At 42.9% G+C, this 21,389-nt stretch overlaps 1 protein-coding gene across 4 annotated transcripts in view; it reads left to right on the top strand.

The window, feature by feature from the left end:
- itprid2 (ITPR interacting domain containing 2) overlaps positions 1 to 21,389 on the top strand; it is an 81,696-nt gene that overhangs the window by 50,839 nt on the left and 9,468 nt on the right. For all 4 annotated transcript variants that reach the window (XM_033023828.1, XM_033023827.1, XM_033023825.1 and 1 more), the window contains exons 11-15: positions 10,270 to 10,355; positions 12,848 to 14,083; positions 14,980 to 15,054; positions 16,017 to 16,144; positions 20,121 to 20,271. In XM_033023828.1, coding sequence (XP_032879719.1) covers positions 10,270 to 10,355; positions 12,848 to 14,083; positions 14,980 to 15,054; positions 16,017 to 16,144; positions 20,121 to 20,271 — 1,676 coding nt within the window. The remainder of the gene's footprint in view (positions 1 to 10,269; positions 10,356 to 12,847; positions 14,084 to 14,979; positions 15,055 to 16,016; positions 16,145 to 20,120; positions 20,272 to 21,389) is intronic.

Here is a 21,389-nt window from a genome sequence, read left to right as displayed (position 1 = left end):
GATTTTTTTACCATTTAAATTGTTATTTTATTTTCCAATTGGGTTCAAAACAGATGAGTATATATCATGTTTAAATGATTTTAGAGTTTCTCTTGCTCCAATTGTATTTACAGTCAGAGCTATGTGATGGAAGTTGATCCAAATTCTAGGATTTTTATAATCCCAAATGAACTTAATCTACAATGAGCACTGTCATGCTACAGCTTAACTAAGAGTGTTTGAATTCAAAACATAATTAAATGCATGTTCTGGCATTACAACCTCAATAGCTTTGTGGATGCTGCCACCATTTGGTTAAAGTTGGAAGTATGCTAGGCTGCAGTAATAGTTCTCACGAAAAGCCATGACGTAAGAAATCACAAGTCCAGGCTAAAATTGTTTTTTATTATTTGATAATTTCCCTTTGTGGTACCATTTAAATTTTGTACTTCATCCTAAAAATCAAACAGATTGGCAATCACGTTCTGTGATATGGAAAAACTCCACAGGCACAACTATGCTGCATCATTTTGTAATCATTTCAGAATGTGGTAAATGTTTTTGCATAGCTGATTTTGAAATGGGATATCCTTCCAGCTTTCTAATAGTGTCTCTAAAGTCTAACATAAAATAGTCTAGAGTTGTAGAGTTATGCACCGTGGGAACAGACTTTTCAGCCCAACTATCCAGGCTGATTAAGGTGCCAGTCTCACTTGCCTGCAATGGGTCCAATCCCTCCAAACCCTTCCAATCCATGTACTTGTCCAAATGATTCTTCAATGTTGAAATTGTTACCTTCTTCTGTCACCTCATGTAGCATCATTCCATATACCCATACATGCCGATTAGGAAAAGGGGAGATGCAACGAGACCTGGGTGTCATGGTACACCAGTCATTGAAAGTAGGCATGCAGGTGCAGCAGGCAGTGAAGAAAGCGAATGGTATGTTAGCATTCATAGCAAAAGGATTTGAGTATAGGAGCCGGGAGGTTCTGCTGCAGTTGTACAGGGTCTTGGTGAGACCACACCTGGAATATTGCGTACAGTTTTGGTCTCCTAATCTGAGGAAAGACATTCTTGCCGTAGAGGTAGTACAGAGAAGGTTCACCAGACTGATTGCTGGGATGTCAGGACTTTCATATGAAGAAAGACTGGGTAGACTCGGCTTGTACTCGCTAGAATTTAGAAGATTGAGGGGGGATCTTATAGAAACTTACAAAATTCTTAAGGGGTTGGACAGGCTAGATGTAGGAAGATTGTTCCCGATGTTGGGGAAGTCCAGAACAAGGGGTCACAGTTTAAGGATAAGGGGGGAAATCTTTTAGGACCGAGATGAGAAAAACAATTTTCACACAGTGATGAATCTCTGGAATTCTCTGCCACAGAAGGTAGTTGAGGCCAGTTCATTGGCTATATTTAAGAGGGAGTTAGATGTGGCCCTTGTGGCTAAAGGGATCAGGGGGTATGGAGAGAAGGCAGGTACAGGATACTGAGTTGGATAATCAGCCATGATCATATTGAATGGCGGTGCAGACTCGAAGGGCCAAATGGCCTACTCCTGCACCTATTTTCTATGTTTCTATGCTATGTGGATAAACTTGCATCCTTGGTCCCCTTTTTAAATCTTTTCCCTCATACTTTAAATTTATGCCCTCATATTTTAGACTCCCCATCTTGCATAAAAGTCTGTGACCATTCACTTATCTATGATCCCCATGATTTTACATACCTGTGTAAGGTCTCCCCTCAGCCACCATGGCTCCAGGGCAAACTGTTCCAGCCTATCCAGTCTCTCCTTGGAACACGGGCCTCCACTCCAGGCAAAACTTTTATTGTGCATCTTTTTTCTGCACCCTCCCTTAATCACATCCTTCCTATAATAAGGCGACCAGAACGGCACAGAATATATTCCATTGATGTCCCAACTCTGATCCTCAGTGAAGACAAGCATGCCATATGCTTTCTTCATTACCTTGTCTACATGTGTAACCAATTTCCAGGAACTAAGTACTGGTAATCATAGCTATCTCTGTTCACAACACTCCCTGTTATTCACTGCTTATACCCTGCCCTAATTTAACTTCCCAAAATGCATCACTTTGATCTTGTCTTAGTTAAATTCCATCTGCCTGTCTTTTGCCCACTTTCCCAGATGATCTAGTAACCTTTGATTACCTTCCCTGTTCACCCCACCACGTTTTGGTGTCATCTGCAGACTTACTCATCATGCCACCTACCCCCATCCTAACTGTTAATTGATATTAACTGTTAATGTATATGACAAACAGTAGGGGACTGGACACTGATCCCTGCGGCACACCATTAGTCACACGACTCCAATCTAAAAAACAGCCCCAACCACCATCCTCTGTCTCCTTCCACCACATCTTGTATCCAATAGGCTAGCGCATCCTGGATCCAATGTAAACTCGCCTTTTGGACAAGCCTACCAGCTAGAACCTTTCAAAAATGCCTTACCGTACTCCATGCAGACCATCCTGTCTTCATCAATCCTCTTGGTCATCTCCTCTAGAACATCAGAGAAATTCATGAGATGATTTCTCACTCACAAAGCCATGCTGACTGTCCATAATCAGCCCTGCCTTTCTGAATGCAGATGCAGAATGCAGATCCTGTCTCTCAGAATCCCTTCAGTAACTTTCCCACCACCGACGTACGTTTCGTTTATTGTTGACATGTTTTATCTGTGTACTATCCGGTCAAAGGAAAGACTATGCATGGTTGCAATCAAGCCGTCCACAGTGTAAAGTTAAAGGATAAAGGGTACAACATCTAGTGCAAGATAGTCTGATTAAAGGTAGTTCAAATATTTCCAATGAGGTGGATGCGAGGTCAGGACCGATCCCCAGCTGATGAGAGGACAGTTATTCCCTCATTACAGCTGTATTTTCAAACTTCGGTTGCTCTTGTGTGATGGGAAAGGTGTGACAAGGGAGTGATCGGGGTGAGACTGATTCTTGATTATGTTGGCGCTTGCTGAGGCAGCATGGTGAAGGTGGAGACGATGAAATGGAGGTTGGTTTGCATGATTTAGACCAGGGGTGTCAAACACGCGGCTCACGAAGGGGTCCGATCTGGCCCGCAGGATGAATTCCCCGATGCCAGAGCTGACTGCAGCTGTCCGCGGTGCTGGATCGAACTGCGCTCGTGCGTGTACAGTGCGATCCGGCACGCATGAAGTCGCATTTAACCCGTGACCTAAAATGCGTTTGACACCCCTGATTTAGACTATGTCTACAACTTTGCAATTGTTTGCGATCTTCGATGGAGCTGTTCCCAAACCCGGCTGTGATGCATCTGATTCAAAGCTTTCTATGGCACATCTGTAGTAGTTGGTGAGGGCTATTGGGGAAATGCCAAACTTCCTGGGCATTCTAAGGAAGTAGGGGCATTGACGTGCTTTCTTGGCCATGGCTCCCATGTGGCTGGTCCAGGGCAAATTGCTGGTGATATTTATTCCTAGGAGCTAGGAACTTGAAGCTAGGAACTTAATGCCCCTGTCCCCCTTAGGAAACCTGAACGGAAACCTCTGGTGACCTTGCGCCCCACCCAAGGTTTCCATGAGTCGCCAGGGGTTTTGGTCACTTGCCTGGAAAGCCTCGACCGACGCGTGAGGTGCATCAACTGACCAAAGATCCAACTGGATCTTTGCTACCAACACACGCGCACACGCACACGCACGCACACACCCCCCCCCCCCCCCCCACGCAAGGTTCCCGGAGGTTTTGGTCACTCTCCCTAATGGTGGAAAGTAGTTTCCGCGTAGTCGAGGCTTCTTCTATGTTCCTGCGATTATTTCAAATCTACCTCGAACCTCACGGAAACTTTGGGTGGGCCTCGAGGTTTCCGTTCAGGTTTCCTAAGTGGGACAGGGGCACACTGTAGTTCCCTGATTATCCACGTAGCCTTCTTAAATAAAGTCACAACTTTGGCCACCTTCCAGTCTTGTGGAACCTCAGCCGTGACTAAGGAAGATACAGAAATCTCTGCCCCAGCAATTTCGTCCTTGGTTCTCACAATGTCCTAAGACAATGTCTTATTCAGACCCAGGGGATTCATCCGGATTTACAGGGGATTCATCCGGATTTATGCATCTCATGATCACAAACCGCTCTTTTGCAATATCGGTGTTTCAGGATTTCTCTGTTCTCATCCCTGAATTCCATAGTTTCATGAGCTCCACAGTAAATTGAGATGTGACACATTTATTGAAGGCCTCGCCCAACTCCTGTGGACACACATTGATGGCCACACTGATCTTTCAGGTGTCCTACTCACTCACTCCTTTAACCTTTTGCTCTTAATATATGCAGAATATTTTAGGAATCTAATTTACCTGGCAAGGATATCTAGCTTTTACATTGGCACATGGATGTGTGGAAAATGGAGTGATAGGGATTGTGTGCAGGCAGATGAGGTTAGTTTGTGGTGGTATCATGTTCTGCTCGGGTATTGTGGGCAGAAGGGCCTGGTGCTGTGCTGTCTTGTAATGAGATTAAAATCCTGAATTCTTCTCGCTCTCAAGAAACAGGCCTTGTTTATGCAAGAATCCAAAAGCCAGCATATGCCATGTACATTATCACGGCCGAGGTTAACTGTTCGCACTTGGCTTACTGCAGGTGTGACTGCTAAGTGAGTAAGAATGTAAACCCTGGCCTTTCCCCCCTCCCTAACTAGGACACACTGAGGCTATTGTGGCATTTCATTGGTGTGACTAAGTTCTGCCCACAATGTTAACTGACATGTTGACCTATTTTCCCTGGGAGAATCCAGCAGGTGAAACCATCCTTAACTTAGAAATAGGCCAGACAGACCTAAAAGCTGGAGGCATCTTTTCACACACATACCAGGGAGCATTTTGAACTTGCTTCCTCGTGTTTGTGGATACTGGATTCATTAGTCAACTGTCAGTTTTTCAAGACAGATTTAAAAAAAATAATTAGGCAAGGTTATGGATTGAATGGGTTTGGAAAGAAGTGGGAGGGGTGCTAACTAGAGCAAAAATGTAGTTTAATCCTGATCCATTAATGAGCTGTAATAGTCTTGAGGGTTGGGTGACCTATTTATGTATACTTTACAGACACAGCTCATTTCTAAACTGTCCCAAGTGGGTGTAGGATAGTGTTAATGTTTGGGGATCGCTGGTCGACGTGACCCGGTGGGCCGAAGGGCCTGTTTCCGGGCTGTATCTCTAAACTAAACTAGACTCTGTTGATAACGGGATGATGTTTCCCGAGGCTGAGGCATCTGGAGTCAACGGATGCAATCTTAAAATAAGTAAAGGGCCTGTCCCACCAGCATACGATTGCATGCGCCTAGCGTGACCAAACGTGGTGGCTTGAGGCATACAGCCTTGCGGGGCCGGTCGCACTTCCAACCGCGGAGCCGTCTGGAGTTGTGCAGGGCTGGTCCCGACATCATACTCACCAATCAGCTGGGCAGGAGGCGGGCCGACTGAATTTGGACGTCGCACGGCGTGGGGCGGTAACGTCATCACGCAACGGCATGCCTGGCGGTGACGTCATCGCGCAACGCCACGTGCTAGGCGTACGCCGTCAAGACGCTGCGTACGACGTCGAGACGCTGCTTACGCTAGTCGAGGCGCTGCGTACGACCTCAATGCGGCTGCGGGCCGACAGGCCGTTGTCACGCGGAATTTTTGGACAGCGTCAGTTTTTCGGAGCCCCGCGCGATGTCGGGACCAGCCCCGCACAACTCCGGCGATCGAAGTGGGACCGGCCCCGCGAGGCCGTACGGCTCAAGCGACCACGTTAGGTCGCGCTAGCCGCATGCTTTTGCATGCTGGTGGGACAGGCCCTTTAGTCTTACCAATTTGAGTATTTTGAGGAGGTGAGTCCCCATTAACTTGATTATGTTTTTTGAGGAGGTGACGAAGGTACCGATGGTGGATTGTGCCTACTTGAATTTTAATAAGGCATTTGATGAAACTCATCATGGTAGGCTGATCCAGAGATTTAGATGCATGGGCTTAACAGTGACTTGGCTGAATGGATTCAGAACTGGCATGCAGATAGAAGACCATGGGTTGTGGTGGAAGGACAATATACAGGCTGGAGATTTGTGACCAGTAGAGTTCCGTAGGGCTCTGAGGTGGGACCTCTACTATTTGTGATATACATAAATGACTTGGACATAAATGTTGATGGGTTAGTTAGTATGTTTGCAGATGACACCAAGACTGGTTGTGGGTTGCGGGCTGTGAAGAAGGCTGTCAATGTAGGCAGCAGGATATAGATCAGCTGCAGAACTGGGTAGTGAAATGGCAGATAGAGTTTAATCCGAGCAAGTGTGAGGTGTTGCACTTTGGGAGGTCAAATATAAGAGGAAATATCATAAATAATAGCAAGACCCTTAACAGCATTGATGTACAGAGGGATCTTTGGGTCCAAGTCCATAACTCTCAGAAAGTGGCTTCACAAGTAGATAGAATGGTAAAGAAGCCATATGGCATGCTTGCTTTCCTAGGTCAGGGCATTGAGTATATGAGTCAGGAAGCCATGATGCCACTTTGTAGGACTTTGGTTAGGCCGCATTTGGAGTATAGCATGCTGTACTCGTCACCCCATTACAGAAAGGATGTGGTTTTGGAAATGGTGCAGAGGTGGGTTAGCAGAATGATGCCTGGATTAGTGGATATTAGATGCAGGGACAGATTTGAAATGTTTTCTCTGAAATGCCGGAGGTGGCGTGGAGAACATGGAAGTATATAAAATAATGAGAGGCATAGAGAGTGTGGACGGTCAGAATCCTTTTCCTGGGATGGAAAAACTAAATATCAGGGCATTCGGTTAAGGTGAGAGGGACAAACTTTAAAGATGATGTGCTGGGCAAGTTTTTTTTTTTATACAGAGGATGGTGAGTGCCTGCAACATGCTGTCAGGAATGGTGGTTTGAGGCAGATATGATAGTGGCATTTAAGAGACTTTTGAATAAGCATGGGGATATGCAGGGAGTGGAGGGATATGGATTGCGTGCAGGTAGATAAGAGTTGGTCTTGGCATTATGTTCGACTCAGACATTGTGACCCGAAGGCCTGTTCTTGTGTTGTACTGTTCTATGTTCCAATAAAAGGTCATCTATTTTAGTCAAAGATAAAAAATAAATGTCTTCATCTGGAGCATGTTGAATCTTTAGAATTCTCTATCCAAGAAGGCTATGGTGGCTCTGCCTTGAGTATATTTGTGACAGAGAATGACAAATTTGAAATTTGTGGAATTGAGTGGTATGGGGTTAATGCAGGAATTTGGTGCTGAGGTAAATGATCAGCGATGATTTTATTGAATAATGGACCAGGCACGAGTGGCCAAGTGACCTATCTGCCTATGTTTCTTATGTTCCGAAAACTTCTTTTAATGAGACAGATGTCTTATTTAGTAAATTTAGGAATGTCATGTGGGTTTCTGCAAGATTGTGTTGATTTTTCCAGTATGAGCACAATGCCTGAGCAAGGACTGAGACATGTCCATAATCCTGGTGATCTTGGTGTCGATAGTACTTGCATGCTTGGGTAACATGGTTCAGAAGTTAACCCTCATCACAAGCTGGCTAGACCCTCCAATGAAGTCACTCCTCCAAAAAGCCATTGACCTAAAAGGTTAACTGTTTCACTTGACACGGGTATTGAATGGCCCGCTAAATGACTTTACCGTTTTCTTTTATTCTCTTGAAGGATGGCAGATGCCTGTCAATACAGGCGGTCGCTTGCAAGGAGTTGGTGTGGTTGTTCAAAAATTAAATTTTTAAAAGGGGTATTTAATTGGGTTCCAATGCCCCTTATTTGAACACACAGTGTGCCGAACATTTATTTCAGCCATTTGTCCAAAACAGCTATGCATTAGCCTTTACCAAAATGGAGGGGTGGCCACTTCAACAGGGAATGGGCACCTGTATGCTGATACCTAGCCACCTGCTTTATGGATGTGCCAGAAAAACTTCTAGATTGCTCTCTTTTTACACAAGCAGTTTTAGTGGAATCTAGGTCATAACGCTGCTGTTTCTAAGCAATGACATTTTTGTAAATAAACCAAAGTTAATAACGATTTTATTAACAGATTCTTTCAGGTTACTGCTGAAGGATGAAAAGTTGTACAATTTAATTGATTTGAATGTAACAGTTGCTGGTTCCCTTTCTAAATGTGAAGTAGATTTACTGATACCATCATTAGCACAAGAGCTGTTATGCTTGTTTAATGCGTTTTACTGCAAGTGACTTGTTTGGTGCAAAAAGAATCTGAACAGATGGGTCCAATAATTATGACACAATCCTTTTTTGCACAAGAGGTAAAGCAAACTTTGGAACTACACTGAGTTGATTTTGACTTTGCAACCTGGTTGATAATTGACAGATTCCCTTCCACAACATGTCAGTTAAAACCACATTGTACTTTGATCAGGAAGGATTGTTATCACGCAGGAGATTAGTTATTTCAAAGTATTGCATTATGAAAATTGTAAGAAATTGCTTTATAGAAATTTGTTCGAAGGCTACAAATTACAATGCAATGTATGCTACCAATCATTGCAACTTGCCTACAAGGAATAGTTAAACATTGGCAGGGTTACAAGTGTTATAAAAATGACTGCAAATTGTTTTTCATTAAAAATGGTTCGGAGTATCCTTTGAACAAAATGTGCACGACTTTATGCATAGTAAAAACCCGCAAAGATGCTGGAAATCTGAAGCAAATGAGCTAAAGTTAGGAACACCCAGCAGATCAGACAGCATCTGTGGAAAGAAAAATATAATTAACATTTAGGATCAAAGGCCTGTTTTAAGCACTGGAAAGAATGAAACCAAATTAGAATGGCTTGTTCCCAGTTTTGTAAAACTGCAAACCAATGTGACAAAAATACATCTACCCCTTGTGTTATTTTACTCCTTTCATGTTTGATTCTGAGAGGTGGAAACTTCCACAGCGAAGCTCTAGCAGTTGAATCCTCATTTTGAAGATTGACTGTGCCTTGTATGCCAAGAGAAACTCTGATTCATTCACTAGCTTCTGTCATTTTGTTGAAGTGGCAGCATTAGATGTCTGTCAAAGGGTGCAGCAGAAAAAATGTGATTAGTTTTATAGCTTCTCAGTATTTTTCAATGACATCCACTGAATTGGATAAATGTTCATGTCAAGATACAATAAAACTGAAAGACTGCATGACTTATGAATACTCATTGTCTTGCCGTTAATGTTATGGAAAAATGCGAGGGAGACTAAAAATTGAGAGATTCAAGGGATGTGATGATGTTGTGTGGCAAGCTGCTCTAGAAGATAATTTGTGAATTAGTGCACAACGTCTTGGCTCTACTGTAATAAGAGGATGTACAAGGATGCACAAAGGATGAAAAGGATGTACAAAGTAAAAAAAACAAACCACATGGCCCAGCTTTGATATGCAGAAAATGATTACTTTTTAGGTCCAAGGAGCTATTAATTTGCGTCATAGAAACATAGAAAAATAGGTACAGGAGTAGGCTATTTGGCCCTTTGAGCCAGCACCGCCATTCAATATGATCATGGCTAATCATCTAAAATCAGCACCCCATTCCTTCTTTTTCCCCATATCCCTTGATTTCTTTAGCCCCAAGAGCTAAATCTAACTCTTGAAAACATCCAGTGAATTGGCCACCATTGCCTTCTGCGGCAGCAAATTCCACAGACTCATGCAGTCATGATATGGAATGTGCTGCAATCAAAGTAAGAAAGAGTGTTTAGGAAGGAACTGCAGATGCTGGTTTATGCCGAAGATAGTGTTGGAGTAACTCAACGGGTCATGTAGAAAAAAGATGGGTGACATTTCGGGTTGGAACCCTTTTACAGACAATAGCTTTTGTTTCAAGTAATTTTCCTTTAATTGAAATTTATGCAGGGCTTATTTTAGCTTGGGGGGGGGGGGGGGGGGATCAGATGCTTAACATTTTTTAACTGTTATTCATTACCAACTTTTTGTGCTGAAGAAAAACCCATCAAACTGTACCTGAGGTGTTATTTGTGAATATCAAACTGGGAACAGTGACAGAATAATTAATGGAGCTTGTCAAAACTGGATGAAGCCAGTTTAATTCTGGTTTCTCCATCAAATCAATGTTTGACTTTTTATGTCATCTTAACATGAGCATTTATGCAGTTCCATTGGCTATTAACTTTGCCATCACAAATTCTCCAGCTACAGTTTTCATTTTCAGCTCTTGTTTTGTGCATGTATTTATTCTAAATTAATTTTACATTTAACAAAGGATGCTGTACTTTTCAGACCATTTTACAAGAACCAGTAGTTCCCATTCTGATAGCAGTGGGTTTGCTGAAGATCCATCTTCTGATGTGGCTGGACAATCTCAGGTAAAAAATATCTACCCTATTACAACAACATTTTGCATGGAATTTATAGATAGGAAAATAAATAAATGCAAAGAGGTGGAAAGTTACAGATTTGATCATCATTCTTTGGGTGCAAATTTCAATCAGCAGGTTTTTACTAAAGCTTAAAGGTCTCGCACTTAATCCTTGCTAGGTTTTAAGTGGAAAGATTGCACCTTGAATGGTCTAGTCATAGAGGCATACAGCATGGAAATAGCCCCTGTGGCCCAATTTGCCAATGCCGACCAAGATCTACACTACTCCCACCTGCCACATTCCTCTAACCCTTTTCTATCCATGTACCAGACCAAATGTCTTTTATTTAGTCAGATATGGCATCCCACTGAGGGTATTTCTTCCGCCATCATCATTCTCCACAGCTTGTCCCTTTCTGTATGCCCTATACTCATTTTTTTTCATATTTAGTTATACCATCCTTGCTTAAACACCATAGGTTTCTGGAGAGACTTTGTAATCCAAAAAATACCCTTCATTTGCTGCCACTCTGCTTTCTGTGGAACTTGAAACTTGAGGTAACTATAAACAGCCTGGGGAAGCAATCAGCAAGCAAGGTAAATAAGATTATGGAAGACCTTTTTTGTTACTGAATTCCTTTTCACAATGGAAAACTGGAAGATTGCATTTGGTAGAGCACTGCTCCAGCCTGGAAACTCTGTCATTAAAACTCAGCCATTTTTCTCACCATGTTCTCTCTTTATTTCTTTTAGATTTACGCTGCATGCACATTTATTTATCAATCACTGAAACTCTAATGGATGACATAATCTGCATATTTAAATACATAGCAGGCAGTAAAGCAGAGAGCAGAGATGTTTTCGGCAACATTCCCCACAACTTTGTGCACATACTGTTTTGTAGCCCTATGAGATTACCAACTCCTGTATCCCCAGGTTAGCTCCCCACTCTCTGTATATTTCAATGTTATATTGTTTTGCAATCCCAATATTTGCCATAAATTATTACTAAATCTTACTATTCAATTAATTGAGGTTGAATCACCTTTTACGGATTTCTAATTGAAATTTACGGGCCTGAAGCAAGCAACTGTCAATGTTGTGAGTTTACAAAATATGTCCTAATCTGCAATGTGCATCCACTCTAATTACCCATCTAAATTAGCCTCACTGTATCCACGGGTGTCAGATTTCTAATGCATGACTTTTAAGACCATCTTTAATGTCTAATAAATCTGTTCTAACTGGAGTTGAAATGTATATCAGTGGATACTGTTGACCTCTTTGGTGACTGAGACCCGACAGATGCTATAGGTCATATATTCAAGAACTTTAAAAGCTAAGGAGGAGATACTTGTATTTGTAAAATAATCAACATTGATTTTTAAATTGGACAGCTGTATTCCCTATTGCATCCGTTCTGACTCAGATGTTATGTTGATGCACGTCTGGTGTCATTTTCAAATTCAGTGCACTTGCATTATTCATTCCTTTTGCCACTTTGCACCTAATGTTTTGTTTCTAGGAATCTTGTTCTTTTCAATAGATCAGTTGACATGATTGCATTTCTTATTCTGACTACTTGTTTGTTTGTTTCTTCGACATATTATTGGGGGTTGGATAGATTATTTTTAATTAACCATAAAACTTATCAGGCAACCTGCTGCATCTTTTTGAATGGTCTCTGCTTTACTGCCTGCTATGTATTTAAATATGCAGATTATGTCATCCATTAGAATTTCAGTGATTGATAAATAAAAATCATTTATTTGCAACGTGGAAGTGCTTAAAATCAGATGATTTGATAAAGAACTTGTGAACTGTTGAGGGGTTCAGCTGATTATGAAAGGCATTAAATCTTTCTGTTAAAGAATAACGTTGAGGGCGTGTTTAATTGGGGGGGGGGGGGGTTTCTGTGTTGATTACAATTGATCTAAAATAAATTTCCTTCTGGCCAGTGTCCAGCTGGTCTGATTCTTTCCTTTTAAAAGTCAAAGTATGTGATTTGCATTAAATAAGCAGATTAATCAATACAATTTACAAAATGTCAGTGTTATCTGTTACAGTAAGAATGTTCTCTGAACCAGTTTAAAAAATGACATGCAAAGTTTATGGAACTGTTAGTTCTACGAGTAATTAGTTAACCATAGAATCCTGAAAATATTTCTGATTGTAGTTACTGAAATGAGGCATTTATATTGCTTTTCTTCTGCCAGAGAGTTTTATGTTCATGTTGTGAAAGCTAAACTAACATGTTACAACTGAATAGTCCACAAATGAATCTGGAAGAAGTCTGTAATTGGTCACAAAATACGTGTTCCTTATTTATGCTCCACGCATTATGAATTTAGTATTAAAAAAAAAATTCCCTGTAAAGATTAACAAATATCTAACTGGATGCAGTCATTTTATTAAAGCAATCAGTAACTGACTGATTTCATTTTCAAATTAATCGTCAAATATTGTTTTCCTCATTTACTCCTTGTGCTCTGTCCAAAGGGGTCAGATGGTTACCTGCGAGGAATGGGAAGCAGTGCTGACAGCTGTGATAGTGAGACCACAGTCACATCCTTGATCGATGATGACCTGAAGACTCTACTGAGCGGTGACCAGAAGTTTTTCTCTCCAATTCAAACACCGGTGGACAATATAACGATGGACCTGAATAAGACAATTTTAGATATGAATGTAGAGTTAATTTCCAATAATGCAGTCGATTCCCCTGAACGACAAGAAATGGTGGAGGTGGACCGCGAGGTAAAGGATGGCCCGGACAATTCCCTACAGGCAGCTGACCAGAAAGCTTTGGGATTTATTGGTGATGAGGTGGAGCTGTACCCAGAAAGTGACATGACGTTTGAAAGTGAGGAAGAGGTTGCAACCTACTGCATGCATCGTGGAGCTGGGCAAAGGCGGAAGAGCTTGGACTCTATCCTGACCTGTCAATCCAAACCTGATGCTGCTACTTCGGAAACCATGGACTTTTCCTCCTCCTCAATAGATAAGGTTGCCACCGTGCTTGAGAGAGCAAACACACAAACCTATTCTGTCACTATTGGCTCCAGAACAGCAAGGCGCCCTCTGAGCAAAGCAAATGATCGAATCATAAGAGAAGGGGAGATTGCCTTCAGGAATGAATCTCTTGCAAACCTCAAGCGATCTTCTTTTCAAAGATCCAGCTCCCTTCCTGCTAAGCTGCTCAATCCAGTACGAGTGATTTCATCAGTAAATGTGCAGTTGACACCAGACAGGTGCGCACAACAGAGTCCACCTAGTTTCACCTATAGATATTCTGCTCAGAAGGAAGCGGACTTGCCCACTGATGATGACGATGAGCAATCAATATGCCGATCAATGCTCTTTATCCCATCCGGGAAAAAGGAGAAAAGTAGGAAACAGTTAACTTTGAACAAGCAAGATGAACCACCACAACAAAGACTGGGCTCACAGACATTACCAACGCCATCACATTTAACACAGTCTTGCTGTTCCATTCATACATTCCCTCCAGATTGGCAAGGCCAGCCTCTGTGTGATCACATGAGAACTAGGAGTATGTGCAGCATTCCCAACCTCGTGGACTCTCCCAGTGCATCAACTTTTGGTTATATGTATCCTCAGAGACCCATGGGACACCCTTATCACCACAGTCCAATAAATCCTCCATCTGCTATTGAATCACAACTCTGCAGAGTCCTGACTGATATAAGAGGCACAGTGCAGAATCTCTCTCGGGTAATGAAACTATTTTCTTTCAAAAATTGGGGAAATTAAATTTACTGCATTGGATGAGTCAAAAAATAAATGCCAGGTAGCATTACTGAGTAAATTATGCACTCCTGACGAAACAATTGGTGGGAGATTAGCATAATGTTAGTTTTATTCTCTATTATTCAGATATGAAGACAGATTATGGAAAGATGTAAAAGCAACAGGGCTGTCACAGATTATGACTTTATCTTCCCCAATATTAACTGGGATCTCCATAGTGAAAGTGCCTTATGTGGAGTAGAATTTGTATCCAAGAGGGTTTTATGGAATATAATGTGGATGGTCCAACCAGGGAAGGACCATACTGGACATTGTATTGGGAAACGCACCTGGACAGGTGGGAGATGATATGTGATCACAAGTCCACGAGTTTTAAAGGACACAAAATGCTGAAGTAACTTGGTGGGCCAGGCCATACCTTTGGAAAACATGGATAGGTGATGTTTCGGGTCAGGACCCTTCCTCTGACTGATTTTGGGGGTGATAGGAAGTGCTGGAAAGCTGAAAGAGGAGGTGCAGAATAAAGCCTGGCAAGAAATAGGTGGATACAAGTGAGGGGAGTTTTCATCGGCAGATGGTTGGGCAAAGGCCAGATATGAAAAGACGTGTGAGACAAAAGGAGTATAGAGCTGCAAATTATGAAGCTAGAGGAAGGAATGTAGATGGAAGGGGGAGGGAAAGGGTAGAAATGGGTGTGAATCCAGGTGGAGGAAAGAGGGGCGGGGGGGGGATTGGGAAAGAAGGGGGGGGGGGGGGGGTGGTTTATAGTTACCTAAAATTGGAGAAGTCAGTGTTCAATGATACGTATGAGCATTGAATTCCCAATAATTTAATTTCCGTGTTATTTATTTGGTTTGCAGATCCCAATGTTTCAGGGTAGTGAACCGTACCCTTACTATCCATCAGCGAGATCGGGACTTTTACCTCTATACGAAGTAAGTTGAACGGTGAACCATGAATCTTTTCATCCTTGTGGTGTGCATTTTCTACCACAGGATCTTCTCAAAGGTTTCTGTTAGTTTCAATCGATGGCAATAATTAAAAACAAAGCTGTTTATCCAAGCTCTTTCATTACTCTTCATTACTGTCACCATTGGCAAAAACTGTCACATCACCACCTCGGTGCAAGATCAGAGTTTTATCATAAAGGTGTTTCTTATTGATATATCGACAGTAAGGAGAAAAGATAATACTCTTCACATCACTGTGGGAAATTTTTGCCTAAGTGAAAGAGGGAAAGGGATTAATGATTTTCTGATTAATTCATTTCAGTTTTGTGGGGTATTGATGTAGCAAATTAAATGTGGGAGTTCCATGACCATAAGGGCGGCACAGTGATGCAGCAGTAGAGTTGCTGCCCTACAGCGTCAGAGGCCCATGTTCGATCTTGACTACGGGTGCTGTCTGTACGGAGTTTGTACATCGCATGGGTTTTCCCCGGGTGCTCCAGTTTTCACCCACATTCCAAAGATGTGCAGGCTTGCAGCTTCTGTAATTTGACCCTGGTGTGTAGGATAGAACTAGTGTAGGGGTGATTGCTGGTTGGCATGGACTCGGTGGGCCGAAGGGCCTGCTTCCACGCTGTATCCCTAAACCAAACCAAACCCACCCATATGCAAGTATGGTTTAAAGACATTTCAAGGTAGGCAATAAATTCATGCCTTTTCATTAAAGCCTGCACACAATTTTGGTTTTTAACTCCAAATGTTGTCTGATGCATTACTTCCCTCTGTTTTGTCAGGTAGGACGTTCAGCAGTTTTGGGACGAAGGTCAAAAGATAAATTTGAGTAATGACATATGCCTTCACATGCTTTGCTACAGAGAAATCTGCTACAGCATCATTTATTTGTCAACTTTCTTGGGAGTAAACATTAATTTTTTTACTAAATATTTCAGAGCACATATCAAGAGCTGCATATAATGCGAAGGAACCTGAACTTTTTTAGAACACAGATGATGGACTTGGAGTTCATGATGCTGAGGCAGCAAACAATAGTGTATGGACACTTAACTGAAGAGGAGAGGTGAGTTTAACCATCGGAACTCTTTTTCAATGGAGAAGGGTTCCTTTTGCCATTCTAACAATGTATTCCTCAGTTGTTTTTAAAGGATCCATGTGTTTTATCAAAACCTGGATCTAGCAGGTAGACTCTGCAAAACTGATGATTCTACCAATTTTTAATGTTAATAACAGAAGGATGGAAGTAAGGGGAAACGTTGAGGCTGGCTTTTCATAATCGAGGACTTTATTTTAAAAAACACAAAGTTGCATTTCATTGGTCTTCCGTAAGAAAGGCTATTTGTAAAGTGGATTGAAAGTTGACTGTTATTTTGTTGTTGTGGATCTAATGAATACGATACTAAGTGGGACTCATTGGGTCCCATGTTCACACGGGAGGGCTGGTCCCTGAACACAATACTCCACCTCTCCACCAATGCCAATATTGGTGGCCAGTGGGGGGCTTTCTGGAGCGCTAGTATGGGTGTTGTGGACCGAAGGGACTGGTTTCCAGAGGGCTAGTATGGACATTGTGGGCCGAATGGATTCTTGGGCTAGCTGCTCAGTCACTCAGGCCTGGTGGGCTGGCAGCTCAGTTACTCAGGGCTGATGGGCTGGCAGGTCAGTCACTCAGGGCTGGTGGGCTGGCAGTTCACTCACAGCTCTTCCTTGAAATTCCATTTCAAGCAGAGTGCAGGCCACCACATTCAATTTCATAGCATTTCAAGCAGAATGCAGGCCACCGCATTCAATTTCATAGCATTTCAAGAAGAGTGCAGGCCACCACATTCAATTTCATAGCATTTCAAGCAGAGTGCAGGCCACCAAATTGCCAAACAACTAATTGCATTGTCATTAAGGGCTAACAAATAATTTATTGCAAGTACATTGTTTTATAGTCCTGACCCCCCCCCCCCCCCCCGGAAGGGTCATTACCTTCATCATGGTGATTGACAGGCGAGAGGACCAATCAGCTGATCTCAATATTTTTTAAACACAACTTTTTTATTTTTCATTGATCAGAAAAATCCTCGGGGCTGCCTCAGCGTATGAGGACTGAGTAAGATGGCCAAAAAATCATAACGATATATGGTAGCGTTTTTTCTAAAATCAATATACAGCACAGACCGGAAGTGGTCAAGATGAGACTTTTAATTATATAGATAATACTTCCTCCATGAAAAATGAATAATTGTACATTGGACGGAGTCTAATGTTGCTGTATTGGAACGATTGCAGATGGTTGGTTGAATGAGTTTTGTGCATTTTTGTTCAAATTCCAAGATTTCATTTTTGATTTGTTTTCACAAATTAAACAAGAATCATCATCATGGTTGAGAGATTATCTCTCAAATATGATTGTATTTTGAAGAAGTAACCAAGAAAGTTGATGCGGGCAGGGCAACAGATATAGTCTACATGGACCAGCAAGGCATTTGATAAGATTCCACATTGTAGGCTGTTCTGGAAGGTTAGATCAAATGTAATCACATTCTCATCCAAATTGTTGCTATATATGACATGGCATCACAGGATGGCACAGTGGCGCAGCATAGAGTTGCTGCCTCACAGCGTCAGTGACCTGGGTTCAATCCTGACTACGGTTGCTATCTGTGTGGAGTTTGTACATTTTCCCTGGGTATTCTCCGGGTTTTCCGATTTCCTCCCACACTCCAAAGGCATACAGGTTTGTAGGTTTGGTAAATTGGCTTCGGTAAAATTTAAAAATTGTCCCTAGTGTGTAGGCTAGTGCTAATTTACGGGGTGATTGCTGGCTGGAACGGATTCTGTGGGACGGAGGGCCTGTTTCCACACTGTATCTCTAAATGTCTAAAGTCTAAAATCCAGGGAGAGGATGGATACAAAATTGGTTTAATGGTAGGAAACAGTAGTGATGATGGAAGGTTGTTTTTTGGACTGGAGGCCTGCAACTAGTGCTATGCCTCAGGGAACGGTGTTGGCCCCCATTGATGTTTGGCATATTTATCAACAATTTGGATGAGAATGCACAATGTAAGACTAATAAGTTTGAGGATAGAACCAAAATAAGTGGTACCATAGTGAAGGTGGTTATGAAGAATTACAGTGGAATCTTGATCAGTTGGGGAAGTGGGCCATAGCTGGCATATGGAGCTTAAATCAGATAAGTGTGAGGTGTTGCGTTTTGAAAAGTCAACCCAGGGCAGGATCTTCACAGTCACTGATTTGGGTCCTCGGGAATGTTGTAGAACAGAGAGATCCAGGAGTGCTAGTACATACTGTAGTTCCTTGAAAGTGGCATTGCAGGCAGATAGGATTATGATGAAGACTTTTGGCCTTCATCAGGCAGGGAAATGACTATAGAAGTTAGGATCGAGACCCTTCTTCCAAGTCTGAACAAGGGTCTCGACCAGAAACGTCACCTATTCCTTCGCTGCATAGATGCTGCTTCACTGCTGAGTTTCGCCAGCATTTTTGTCTACCTTCGATTTTTCCAGCATCTGCAGTTCTTTCTTAAACATAGAAGTTAGGATGTTATGGTACAGTTGTATGAGACTTTGCTCATGCTGCATTTGTAAGAAGCCTTTAAGTTGGAAGGAGCGCAGAGAAGATTTGCGAAGATGTTGCCAGGACATGTGGGCCTGAGCTGCGAGGAGAGTTCTGGACATTGTTCCTTAGAGCACAAGAGGCTCGGGTGATCTTGTAGAGGTGTATAAAACCATAAGAGGAACGAGATAGATGATCACACAGTCCTTTTACTAGTGCTGGGGAATCAAGTACATAGGGCATAGGTTTACGATGAGAAGGGAAAGATTTAATAGAAAAATGAGGGGCAACGTTTTCACAGAGGGTGGCCGGAATATATATCAAACTGCCAGAATAAATAGTTTGAAGCATGTATAATAAGGAGACCCAAGGAGACTAGCTTGGATGAGTTATCTTGGTCAGCATGGGTGTGTTCGGCCAAATGGCCTGTTTCCATGCTCTATGACTGGAAGCATAAAACACTTGAGGGGTAGTGCTGTTTTAACTCCAACAACCGTTCATCATAGTTAGCACGGCAAGTCATTGATTAGTTGGTTCGTTCGTTCCTTTCTAATGTTGATGATTGCAGGCTTGAACCTTCCTGTGACCTTTTGCTTTAATTCTTCATCTCAGTTCCACTGTGACCTTTTCATCTGTGATTTTCTGCACTGTTGTAAAAGGGCACAGCAGCAAATGTGAGGAACAGTACCTTGTCTTTAGTCTGTGAATGTTATAGACATTTGAACTTCATATTGAATTTGTCAACTCAGAAGCTTTTACTCTGTCAATGACAGAAGTGGACATGTTTGTTTCCCCCCCCCCCCATCAACTCTCCCTGATTTGCTATTTGCAATGCAACACACTATTTTGTCTCTCTCTAAATGCTCCAATCTCTCAGCTTGGCTTTAACCTGTCACTGCTATTTTCTCCCTGAAACTCCTCTGCAACTTAACACAGACCTGTTTTCTCTTCCCCAGTTCTGAAGAGGGGTGATTAACGTAAAGGATTAACTCCGTTTCTCTTTCCACATGTGACACCTGACCTGCTGAGTGTTTCTGGCATTTTTTTGTTTACATGAATGCAATGTCTTGTTATCAAAGCTGTTGGTTGACATGTAAGCTGTTCATTTTAGAATTGGTGCTAAATCTGCATTTGTTCAAGATGTGAAACTTGGCTTTGAATTGTGTGATTTGTTATAGGTCCAAAACCCAGAAAATGCAGTCGCAGCTGTGGTTAAGTTGATACCAATGTTGCTTTGTGTAGAGGTTGTTCATCAAATTGGCTGCATAGTTGGAAATGCAGTATTTTACAAGGAATGCCTGACTAAGTCCTCTGTGTGCCTTGTCAGGTGGACGTTGAAGCTTGGACGGTCACAAATGGGTCATTAAGTTGTAAGGAGTATTACTGATGCGCCTTTGCAAATTCATTAAAATATAGAGTTGTGCATATTCGGAGCACCGTACTGGGAAAGGCACCTAATTTCTTCTTCTTTGCAGGCTAGAGGCCGACCAACTACAAAACCTTCGGAACTTTGTTCGCATGGAGCTGCAGGAGTTGGAACTTCAGTTGGAGGAACGTTTGTTTGCTCTGGAGGAGCAGATCAAAGGCCCGAGCCAGTCTCCTGTATTCAGACCTCCATCGCGTACCGTGAGTATGATTCACCGCACTTGTCCTTGGGTAACACCGCAAAACAGAAGATTCATTTTATAAACACAAGCAGGCGTTGTTATTGTGAAAAGGATCTTTCTTCTTCCTTGCTAGATTTCCTCCATCTCCTGGATTAGCAAAGAGAGAGAGGGTTAGTAGGCACAATCCCAATCCATGACCAATGATAATTGCAGGCAAAATTGTGCGGAGACTGCCAGCTTGCGGTAGGAATTTGCATTCCTAGGTTAGCTTTTAATATGGAGCTGCCAAAGACAATGAGATTTTTAGGTTTGACTTCAACTCCTAGATAATTGAAATATCTGTGCTGAATTTTTTGAATTGAATTGAATTGAATTGAATCCTTTATTTGTCATTCAGACCTTTCGGTCTGAACGAAATGCTGTTGCCTGCAGCCATACATGTAATAATAACAAAACACAATAAACACAAATTAACATCCACCACAGTGAGTTCACCAAACACCTCCTCACTGTGATGGAGGCAAAAGTCTTAGAGTTACTGTCTCTTCCCTCCTCTTCTCCCTCTGCGCCGAGGCGATACCCCACCGGGCGATGGTAAGTCAGACCCGCGGTTCAAGCTCCGTGGCCCGGGGGTGGTCAAAGCTGCCCGCAGCTGTTGCAACGGGTGCTCCGGAAAACAGGCACCAGCCTGTGACCTGCGAGCTCCCGACATTGTCCTCCACTGGCCCGCGGCCGAGCCCCGGATCCAGGTCGCCGCCGCCAGAACGCCGCCTCAGCCGCCGTAGCACCGTCTCCGCCCCGCACCGGGCCGCCCATAAGGCAGCGTCTCAGCCCCGCACCGGGCTGCCCCCACGGGAGCACCTTCCAGCCGGGAGCCGGGCCGCCCACACGGCAGCGTCTCAGCCCCGCACCAGGCCGCTCACACGGGAGCGCCTTCCAGCCAGTAGCCGTGCCGCTCACACAGGAGTGTCTCAGCCCCGCGCCGTCCGCCCTCACCGGAGCGCCGAGTCGTGCTGCTACCCGGACGTCGCCACAGCTCGAAGACGGCCAGCCTCACGTTGGTGTGTCCTGGCTGGCTCTACCTCCGGACCCTCGAGGTCGGTCGCAGAATTGTCTCATTACTGATTCTGATTAACA

Source organism: Amblyraja radiata, chromosome 7 (assembly GCF_010909765.2).
Source record: "Amblyraja radiata isolate CabotCenter1 chromosome 7, sAmbRad1.1.pri, whole genome shotgun sequence".
In the NCBI taxonomy this organism is placed as follows: Eukaryota; Metazoa; Chordata; class Chondrichthyes; order Rajiformes; family Rajidae; genus Amblyraja; species Amblyraja radiata.
Note: the sequence above shows the minus strand (reverse complement) of the source record. Positions and strands in the feature narration are given on the sequence as shown.